At 40.0% G+C, this 11,594-nt stretch overlaps 1 protein-coding gene across 2 annotated transcripts in view; it reads left to right on the top strand.

Moving 5' to 3' along the window:
- The first annotated feature begins 1,803 nt into the window (after positions 1-1,803).
- Positions 1,804-11,594, top strand: part of ACBD6 (acyl-CoA binding domain containing 6) — a 209,575-nt gene continuing 199,784 nt past the window's right edge. The window contains exons 1-3 of one of the 2 annotated variants that reach the window (XM_012002621.1): positions 1,922-2,122; positions 2,292-2,718; positions 9,114-9,178. In XM_012002621.1, the coding sequence (XP_011858011.1) occupies positions 2,497-2,718; positions 9,114-9,178 (287 nt within the window). In that variant the 5' untranslated portion in view covers positions 1,922-2,122; positions 2,292-2,496. Of the gene's footprint in view, positions 2,719-9,113; positions 9,179-11,594 lie in introns of both variants that reach the window. The other variant, XM_012002620.1, reaches the window with a different exon arrangement.

Raw genomic sequence — 11,594 nt, 5'->3', positions numbered from 1 at the left:
CAATTTATGCTCACACCAGCAGTGTAAAACAATTCTGGTTGCTCTCTTTCCCAAGTTATGTAAACTCATCCAGAATACAGAAAAAGATGAAAACTTCTAAATGCATTCTACAAGGATTCTATTACCTTGACACAAAATTGAGAAAGTATAGAAAAGGAAAACTATAGGTTAATCACATCTTTAAATGGAGATGTAAAGATAATGAAAATATTAGCAAACTGAACCTACAAATAACTTTTTAAAAAAGTTCCAAGAACAGAAGTAATGCTCAAAACTAGGAGGTTTTGAATTAATGCATATTAATATATCAATGTTAGCTATTATATAATTCATTAAATCCCAAATTTATTTTTGTTAATATAATTCATTAAAATAGAAACTGTTAATATAATTCCTTTCGAAGACTAGAGAAAAGCAGATAATCTCCAAAGATGCCAAAAAAGCAGTTAATATTCAATTCTCACTTTAATAAAAATTAGAGAAACAGAAAGATATAAAAGTCCATGTTATCTCTCCTTCAGTCAACTCTTCGGGTTCATCATCCATTATTACCCCATATGCAGGCTAACTTCTTTTTCCTTGCTCCTCCATTTGCTAGCTGTGCATCCTTTGACAAGTTAACCACTCTGTGCTGATTTCCTATGTCTAAAATAAGAGTACCTACCTTACGTTGTAAGGATCAAGTCCTCAATACATTATATACATTATTCTTAATCACTTTTTAATCGCAAGAATTTGGTCATTAAACATCCCTTTGACTGGATTGTGAGCACCTTGACAGCAGGCACTAAATGTCATGCACGTCTGTGTGAAGAGACCACCAAACAGGCTTTGTATGAGCAACATGGCTGTTTATTTCACCTGGGTTCAGGTGGGCTGAGTCCGAAAAGAGAGTCAGCGAAGGGAGATAAGTGTGGGGCCGTTTTATAGGATTTGGGTAGGTAAAGGAAAATTCCAGTCAAAGGGGAGTTGTTCTCTGGCGGGCAGGAGTGGGAGTCACAAGGTGCTCAGTGGGGGAACTTTTTGAGCCAGGGTGAGCCAGGCACAAGATAATGTCATCGCTTAAGGCAAGGACTGGCCATTTTCACTTCTTTTGTGGTGGAATGTCATCAGCTAAGGCGGGACAGGGCATTTTCACTTTTGTGATTCTTCAGTTACTTCAGGCCATCTGGGCGTATACGTGCAAGTCACAGGGGATGCGGACACGCAAGTCACAGGGGATGTGATAGCTTGGCTTGGGCTCAGAGGCCTGACACTAACAGCGGAATTTTCTGCAGACTTAAGTAATGTTTGTTGAATCCTGATGCAAGCTTTCTCACCTTCCTGTGTTCTCTCATAGATTCCTCATCCTGTCCAGCCATCTGTCCACCCGTCACAAGCCTAACCCCAGTCAATAACCACTCTTTATAACACTTCCTTTGTACCTTTATAGTGCTTATTACATTGTTTGAGTACTAAATGAATATATAGTGCGTTGTGTTTAACGTTTAGGACATAACCACTCATAATGTTATAGTTAAAAAAAACAGTTTTGTACGTTCCTCTGGGCGTACTTCCGGTTTCACTTCATAGTGTCTACAAACCACAGTGTCAAATGCACAGCTCGGCATGAGAACTGGACTAAGGCGCGCCCCGCACCCCCCAAACCCTATTATCAGGGCCCGGAGAAGTGCGGAATCCGAAAGTGTGGAGAGCGAAACACGCAGAGTGATTCCACTCATCAGTCACACGGTAGGGCGGGACAGCCCGATCCTGCAGTTTTCCATTATTCAACACAGAGCCCAACGCGCAGGCAACAGATCCGTGCGCAGGGCTGTTTGGAGGCGCTTGAGGCGCACAATCCGGGGCAGGCGGAACCTTAGTCCTCAGCCCCGCGTTTCCCGCGACTCCGCTCTCACCGCTACACTACCACACAGACGGCCTCCTTCCCCCACCCCCAGGGGCCCGTGCCAGTGCCGGGCTCCGGAGTTCGGGACTGCTAATTTCAGCGAAACGATTAAGAGACGCCCAAACAGCGGACGACACTTTCTCTCCTCCGGCAGGGAAAGGCGTCCAGCGTAGCGTCTCCCACGCTTCCCCGCCGGCGCAGAGCAGGCCCCACAAAAGCTCACGCCGCCGGCACGCATGCCGCCCCGCCCCCACGGCCCGTAGCCAGCCGCGCCCCGCGCTCGCCCGCCCCCGCCTCCCTGGCCCTCGACCCTCGTTCCGTTGGAGGGGCCTCAGGCGAGCACTAGCGAGCTGTTGGCCGGAGGGAAGCCAGAGGAGACCGGGTCGACTGGGCAGAGCGGCAGAGGGTCGGGAAGCCTGCTCTGCACGCCCAGGGAGTAGAAGCGGGCAGGGAGCAGGGTTACGTGAGGGAGCGCGCCCCGACTGAGCTTGGGTCCGACTGGAGCTCAGGCTCGGGACCCAGACTGGTGGGCCAGGCCTCCAAGCCGGCCTTACACCCGATCCAAGGAGGACACACCGGACGCAGAGGGACGGAGCGAGCAAGGAGACATGGCTTCATCATTCCTGCCCGCGGGGGCCACCACCGGCGACAGCGGTGGAGAACTGAGCTCAGGGGACGACTCCGGGGAGGTGGAGTTCCCCCATAGCCGTGAGATCGAGGAGTCCAGTTGCCTGGCCGAGCTGTTTGAGAAGGCTGCCGCGCACCTGCAAGGCCTAATTCAGGTGGCCAGCAGGGAGCAGCTTCTGTATCTGTATGCCAGGTACAAACAGGTAAAGTAGCAGGGAAAGGGTGGATGGGGGAGAAAGATACGGAGCATCATCCTGAACGTGGAAAAGATGTTTGCTTTCCTAGGAGTGATATTTATTTAGCTGGGCACTAGACACTGTTTTTCTGGTTTTTTTCTCTGACCTATGCAGTGATCTTGCATTTTACCAGCTTAAGAACCTTTACAAAATGAAGATAAAATAAGATTTATCATTCATTTACTCTTTCCAAAGGGCCACATGGAAGTAAACATGGTAAAGTTAATTAAACTATATTGAGATCCAAGAATATAATAGGATTGTAATAATGTGATTCAGGGCTGAGCGCAATGGCTCACGCCTGTAATCCCACCACTTTGGGAGGCCGAGGCGGGCGGATCACCTGATGTCAGGAGTTCGAGACCAGCCTGACCAACATGGAGAAACCCCGTCTCTACTAAATTACCCAGGCGTGGTGGCGCATGCCTCTAATCCCAGCTACTCAGGAGGCTGAGGCAGGAGAATCGCTTGAACCGGGGAGGCGGAGGTTGCGGTGAGCCGAGATTGCGCGCCATTGCACTCCAGCCTGGGCAACGAGAGCGAAACTCCGCCTCAAAAAAAAAATAAAATAAAATAATAATAATAATGTGATGCAATGCAAAATACAGTATTGCAACTTTTGTGATTTTTATAAAATCCTCAATATCTTTGACTTATGTTTTCGTTGAATATGTCTCTTTTCCGTTTGATACAATCTAAAAATTTGAGAGCTATGAACACCAGATGAAATAATGCCCTTCTTTTACAGAAAAGGAAACTGAAGGCCACAGAGAGTAGGCAGCTTGCCTAGGGTCATACAGATATATCAGTCAGAACTGGATTGTAGCTCCTGACTCAGTCTAAGGCTGTGAACTTTACCTGGAAATAGGGAGATGTATAGACATGTTAATTTATAATTCAGGTTGACATTGGTTAGGTACCAGAAGGGAAATAATTGCTTTGTCATAAGCAACATATATTTGTTCAGCAGCTTTTATGTGCGAGACACTTGGATATAATGCCTGCAGAGAAGGAAAAACATGACACTCACAATTTTTTTTTTTTTTCCCCACAGAGAGTTTGGGTTTTGCCACATTTCCCAGGCTGGTCTTGAACTCCTGAGCTCAGGCGATCCACCTGCCCAAAGTGCTGGGATTACAGGCATGAGCCATTTTGCTGGCTGACACTTGTTTTTTTTTTTTTTTTTTTTGAGACGGAGTTTCGTTTCTGTTGCCCAGGCTGGAGTGCAGTGGCTAGATCTTGGTTCACTCGGCCTCCCGGATTCAAGCAATTCTCCTGTCCCAGCCTCCCAAGTAGCTGGGATTACAGGTGCCCACCACCATGCCCGGCTAATTTTTTGTATATTTAGAAGAGGCAGGGTTTCATTATGTTCACCAGGCTGGTCTTGAACTCCTGACCTCAGGTGATCTGCCTGCCTTGGCTTCCTAAAGTACTGGGATTACAGGCGTGAGCCACCGTGCCCGGCCGACATTTGCTTTTGAGAGACTTACAAAGTACTTGAGGAATCTAGGTTTGAACACACCTGAAAAATTGCTGACAAGAGTTAAATAACAGTTCAGGAAAATTACAGCTCTTTGGAACACTGGAGGAAATGAAATTCTGGATAATAGCCTATTTTGTTTTATTAAAAATGTATAACCTTTTTTTCTTTTTGCCTCTTGACATAGTTACATATTTTCCCCTGTATTTGTTAAAGGAAAAATAAGTTGGGGGAGAGGCCTGCTGTATTCCTTTTTTTTTTTTAACTAAAAAATTTTTTTTAGAGATGGGATCTTGTTCCGTTGCTCAGGCTGGAGGGCAGTTACACACTCATTGCTCACTACAGTCTTGAGCTTCTGGCTTCAAGCGGATCCTCCTGCTTAAGCCTCCCGAAGTACTGTTATAACAGACATGATCCCCCATGCCCAGCCCCACTGTGTTCTTAAACTGGATATACTGAGTAGAGATGAACCTTGTTTTGAAGGTTGATGTTCATTATTATGAATGTCAGTTAAACATTGACCTGAGAGATAAAGCTGTAGGAACAAACGGTATAAATTATAGTGTTGAATGAAAATTACCTCCAAGTTGGACTTGGAATTAGCTTTCTGGGAAAAGTTCTTGATATGTGTTTTCTCTTTGGTCATTTATTATACTTTGTCCGGATAACATTAGAGTGAAACTTTTGATTATTTAACAAATACTTATCGAGAATCGTATTAGGACTTGTAATATGTCTGATGATTCTCTGGGCAGTATGAGACTAACTTTCCCCAAATTCCCTAGAAAATATTCTTTTTTCTTCTAGGACATATCTTTATTTATTGATATCGGTGTCATCATTATTCAGTATTCTATTTCTAAGTCATGAGTGAACTGTAGTAACCTATCAACTTGGGAACCATTCTGTCTCAGGTATACTCACTTCATTCAGATAATATGAAGGAGGAATGTGCCTCATCCTTTCAAGAACTTGACTTTAGGGTGTTCAGAGATATTCTGTATCTGCAAATAAAATTCTGCATTATTAGGAAATAATATGCTTGCTTAGATACGACACTGGGCCACAGTTTTCATCAGTCTCCTAAATATTTTATTTTTGACAAAATTCTGAGATAACATTAAGAATAGCATCTTTGATAGAATAATAAAGTTGAAAGTCCAATATCATTTCTGCATATTGTATCAAAATTTATCATAAAATAACATTTTGTATTCAGAATAGCAGCCTATTTTGTAGGCTGGATGAGGTTGTTGGCAGGAAGATAATAAATAAGCTAAGATATGAACCTTATTTTCTCAGGGAGAACTCTAAATTTACTTAGCGTCATAGCTTTATTAGTCTCAGATAAGCCTATGGCTTCAAAATAATCTTTCAATAAAGTTTCAACAAAATCAAATGAATGAACAGTTTTTTGGTCGCTCTCTACATCAGCCTACACTCTCCCTCCTAAAGATAGCTAATTGACAGCTGTGAAAACTGGAGAGTAATGAAAATTTGTGAATTCCTGTTGACTTCATGAGATACTATTTAATAATACTTTTTTTTTTTTTTTGAGACGGAGTTTTGCTCTGTCATCCAGGCTGGAATGCAGTGGCGTGATCTGGGCTCACTGCAACTTCTACCTCCTAGATTCAAATGATTCTTTTGCCTCAGCTTCCTGGGTAGCTGTGATTACAGGTGTCTCTCACCGCGCCCGACTAATTTTTGTATTTTTAGTAGAGATGGGGTTTCACCATGTTGGCCATGGTTGACCAGGCTGGTCTCCTGATCTCAGGTGATCCGCCCGCCTAGGCCTTCCAAAGTGCTAATATTACAGACATGAACCACCGTGCCTTAATACCACTTTATTAAATATTAACCCTTGAGTCAAGTCTTAAATTTTGTGTGATGAGATGGGAAGTACACACAAAATACTTCTGCTGCATACTGAATTATGTTAACTATTTTGAGGAAAAGCACTTGTGTAATTTCTGAGTTGCAAAATGAACTATATACTTTTTTCCATTTTTACTTAACAGAACAACTCACAGATAATTATACCTACTCAAATTTGGGTATTTGGCAGGTAGTTTCTTGAAAATGAATGAAATAAGCCTGTCACTTCAAGGAAAACAACTCAAAGTATTTGTTGCCAGTAATAACATTTGAGCTTTCAAGTGAAAATGAGAAGTTTGGAAAATCTGTATCTGCCACTGTGAGCTTGACAGCTTCCCAGTACTTAAAAACTTTTTTTGATGAGATAAGTGGTGACAGTCATGAATGTGAACGTTTGCTATTATATCATGAAATGTGTCAACATTTGAAAAGTCTGTGTAACTCAGTAAACCATATTTTCTAAATATTTCATGGAATGATGTTACAAATCATGTGTTGATAAAAGATGCCTTTCAAAGTGCAAGTCAGACCAATGGATTTCAGTGTTAACAGTATGAAAAATTCATTGATATGAGTTCAGATTCCTCATTGCAACTGACCTGAAACTACCATCTGTTAGGTTTTGGCATAGTATCAAAGAAGAATATCTACAACTATCTCAAAATGCTGCTAAAATACTTCTCTCTTTTCTAACAACATATCTGCGTGAAGCTGAATTTTCTTCATATACTTCAACCAAAACAACATATTGCAGTAGATTGGATGCAGCAGTAGATATGCAAATGCAACTGGCTTCTAAGCGAGACATTAAAAAAATTAAGAAATGTAAAACAGTGCTACTTTTCTCACTAATTTTTTTAGAATATGTAGTTATTTTGCATAAAATGTTATTTATGTTAACATCTAATGGATTTATTATTTTTAAATGAGCTAATACACATTTTTTAAATGTCCCAGTTTTAATTTCTAATATGGTAAATATCGATAGATATAACTCATATAAATGATGGCTCTTTAGGATCTTGAGAATGTAAAGGGATTATAAGACTAAAAAATTTGAAAACTGCTGCCTTAAGTTCCTTTTTCATGGTCAGAGGTGGCTTACCATCACCACATGTATATCATATCCAGGGCAAAGGGAAAGGGGAAGACAAACTCCTTTTCTTTTTAAGGAAGGTATTTGTATCACTTTTCCACACATCCAGTCCCCAGAACCTAGGCAGAAGCTGGATGGCCATGTGTAATGTTTAGCTAGATGATCATGTGTCCAGCTGAGACTTCTGTTACTACAGGAGAAATGAAGGAGAACTATTGGCATTTGTTTCTGCCACTGGATGGTGTCTGGATAAAAAACAAAAATAGTTATAACTGCTATTTTTATGATGTCTTGAAGTTTGTATAATTTATCTCATTTAATATTTCTAACCGTCTGGTAGTTCATGTGATTTTAGAGAGTCCAGAATTGAATCCCAGACTCTATTTATCATTTAAGACAGAATGATGTAGTAAAGGGGTATTGAACTTTGGAGTCAAACACTCTTGGATTTAAATCCAGACTACTAATTAAAGAATATACTAATGTGTGAACTGAGACAAACCCTCCTGAGCTTCTCTATCTTCATTTATAAAATGAGTTTGTAATGGCATACCTAGCAGGATTATTTTTTGGCCCATTCGAGATAAAATATGTGAAGTGTTTGGTCTATGGTGATTGTTCAAGAAATGTGGCTCCTTCTTACCCTTTCTTCTCTCTGTTCCATCATAACAGGGCTGCTTCTATGTAAGTATACATTTTAATAACAGCAGAGGGCCATGCGATTAATTGCTAAGCAAATGATAGAGGTGGTAATTGTTATGAATTCAGAGGTAGATGAGATCATTGTAGACTGAAAGAGTTCTTAGAATCTGAAATTTGAGTAGAACTGGAAGGTCGTGCAGCATCTTAAAAGCTGAGGAAAGAAGAAAAGGCGTTTCAGGTGAGTGGAGTGACAAGCAAAACCCTGAACTAGGAATCCCTAAGGCAGTCAGTAGATCATTCTGGTTAGATGAAGGCATCAGTTAGATTTTACCAGAATTCAAGTGTGGAAGAGTAATGGGAGATAGTGGGAAAATCCCTGAGAAGTAGATAGGTGCTGTGGATGAGTTAAGAACAGTTACAGGCTCTATTCTAATAGAAAGATGAGACTTTACACAAAACTTTCTAACACATGGTAGAAAAAGTGAAAAGTACCATAAAAGATATATAGAGTAAATGCTCTAAGGAAGGAAGATGACTTCTGGCAGTGGGAATCAGGGCCTGTATAGTGAATTCTGCACTTGTTTATGCTTATTCTCAATGAAAATATTCACTGTACAGTTTAACTATAAATGTCATTTGCGGATTAAAATTAAGTACTGACCACAAACAAAAGATGATAAGACTGTTGTAGAAAAATAGAATTGTATTGTTGAGAACCCCTGAAATTTTTCTGCATGGCTTTTGGCATCCAAATTTATATTGATGAGTTTCTTAATAGGGCATTTTAAAAGTAGTACACTTTTTCCCCTGAAATTTTGGAGAGATAAAATGCTAATAGAGTTACGAGAATCAGCATGAAGAAATAGTGTTATGAATTCTGATAAATTATGAATTCTAAACCTTATTAATTCTGTGTTAAAAAATTCTTTATACATGGTAATAAAGAGTATATAATGTATATTGATAACTTGTCTTACGTAAATAGTCTACTGACTTCGAAATGCAACCATTTATCACAGTTTTTCTGTATTACAATATTAGATAATAGTTGTTTTATGCAGTAAGCCAAAGTAGCCTGTATGCAATGTTTGATTCTGTTTGGGTTTTTTGTTTGCTTTTGCAAAGAATGTTAAATTTTGCTGTTCCGTATAGGTGCAAATATATTCCAACCTATGGTTACTAAATATACATAATACATTTGAAAAGGAAAAGTTTTCTAGACGTTTCTTTGAAAAATAAGTTCTTGATTTTCCTTCCCTCATTTAGGTCAAAGTTGGAAATTGCAATACTCCTAAACCAAGCTTCTTTGATTTTGAAGGAAAGCAAAAATGGTAAGAAATTCTTGGAACCTTTAATGAGGTTGTTGGAAATGGTTTAGGTGTTTAGGAATTAGAAAACAGTGAGCTGATTAAAGAATTATTTTTATATTAATCTCTCTCTGCTGTAGACTGTACTAATAACAGGCAATTGGGAGAGAGATTAAAGAAATCTACTTTTAGCTAAGTCTCCTGAAGGATTCTTAGGCTAGCATGTTGGAATATAAGTGGTTCACAACAGACATACATGCCTCACATTTTAATACGTAAGAGAGTAACCATGAGAGCTATTGCTTGAGATTTTCCTTTCCTGTCATTCAGCCCCTAATGGATCACCGCTTCTCCCCTCTGGAGGGATTTTTGAAAGAAGGCCAGAATGATGGGAAGGGCCGAACAGCAGGATACATCCCCATTTTTCATCCTTCTTCCCTGTCCCAGTTTCATCTCCCTGTCTCTTGCTACTCTTGTGTTCCTTGCCCCACCCATGCCACAGTAAATAACAGCTTACAGTACTCTTGGGAAGAAGGGAAAAGTTCAGTGAAAGCCAAAACCAGATACTAACTTCTCTTTTTCTCTGAATACATAAAAAAAGGGTATACTTTTGCAAACTTTTTAAACTTATAATCCAGAAGTTCCCTCTTGTCATTTATGAGACCTTGTCTTCTCTTACCTTGTCGAAGTGAAAAAAGAAATTGCATACAACTGGGAATCTTAGTAATAGAAGGGAAGGCTTTGGAGCATCAGCCCTGGAATTAAAAGAAGGTTAGAAGGTAGAGTTAAAAAAGAAAAAAAGATAAAATATGGTTATAGAGAGAGGAAGTGATAAAATACGGGTTCTGACTTTATATTCTAGAGCAGTCCCACATAAAATCTGGTCCCCTGGATACATTTCCTGCCTGCCAACCGTTTGTTACCCAGCTGTTAGGAGCTTGAACCCAGATGTAAATAACTTATGTCACTACCCACACTGTTTAGTTCAGCTGATATTTTTTTATATAGGACAGTCTCAGTGAAGGAAGCAGTGCATTGATTATATTTTTGCACAAGTTTTTTGGTTGATGATAACCAACAGTTCTCTGGCATTTTATTACTGTTCTAAAGAATACCTGATGTTAACGTTTACAGTGAGTTTTTTGTCATAATTTATGAAATTTTATAGCTTCATTTTTCTTCTGTGCTCTACCTGTTTCTCCATTGTTTTTAGCAATTAAAAAATCTAGATTTTATAGCCACCATAATAATTGTTTAGGCAAGATACTAGATGACAAACTATTCTGGAAGTATTGGAGAAAAAACTATTGAGGAAAACTGTTGTTAAAATGCTAGGTGAAAAACTATTGGGGAGCAAAACCATGGGTTACAGGCTGACCCACCATTTACTTTTTAATTATGAGGGAGAAACCTGACAGATACTGCCGTTACCAAGCCATGAATCTTATTGATGATGGGGCAGACTGACATCACGTGCCCCCAGTGTGATGCGTTGAAAAGGGCATGTCACCTATATATTACTCTGCTGAAGTAATTTAACCCAATTCTAATTATGATGAATCATTTCTGGCAAGAACACTATGTAGGTAAGGAAACAATTAGACAAATTCAAATTGGGAGATATTTTATAAAACAGTTGGACTCTTAAAAAATACCAACAATATGGAAGACAAAAAAGCTGACAATACATGAAACTCAATCCTGTGTGTGGATCTTGATTGGTTCCTGGTGTGGGAGAAGAAAGCCATAAAGGACGTTATTGGGACAATCAGGAAAATCTGAATGTATGGCCTCTATATTATATAATAGTATTGATGATAAATCTTCTGAGTTTGTGTAGGCTGATCTATTTAGGGATGAAGTGTTATGATACATACAAGTAATTCTCAAGGAATTCAGTGAAAATAAATTTAGAAAACCTCAGAAAGATGTTATATTCATCATAGAAGCAGGAAGGTAGTGAAAAAAAATGTGGGATTGAGTTCTGTTTGACAGCAAATCAGGGAAATCGAGAAACCCTTGTTGGAATTAGAAAGAATTGGCAGGGAAAAACCAAGAAGGAGGCCTGTCCTGGCAGCCTGCAGAGGGTGGGGAAAAAAAAATGATTCAAAAGGAAGCTCAGGACTAAAATGTTGTTTTTGCCATTTATATTGTAGGAAGTCCCTAACTTACTCATTAGTGTTCTTTAGTTGTTGTTTTTGCTTTTTGCTTTTTTTTTTTGAGACAGAATTTTGCTCTGTTGCCCAGGCTGGAGTGCGGTGGTGCCATCTCAGCTTACTGCAACCTCTGCTTCCCAGGTTCAAGCAGTTCTCCTGCCTCGGCCTCCAGAGTAGCTGGACTACAGGCGCACACCACCATGCCCGGCTAATTTTTGTATTTTTAGTAGAGATGGGGTTTCACCATGTTGGCCAGGCTGGTCTCAAACTCCTGACCTCAGGCG

Source organism: Mandrillus leucophaeus, unplaced genomic scaffold (genome assembly GCF_000951045.1).
Source record: "Mandrillus leucophaeus isolate KB7577 unplaced genomic scaffold, Mleu.le_1.0 Scaffold691, whole genome shotgun sequence".
Taxonomy (NCBI): Eukaryota; Metazoa; Chordata; class Mammalia; order Primates; family Cercopithecidae; genus Mandrillus; species Mandrillus leucophaeus.
Note: the sequence above shows the minus strand (reverse complement) of the source record. Positions and strands in the feature narration are given on the sequence as shown.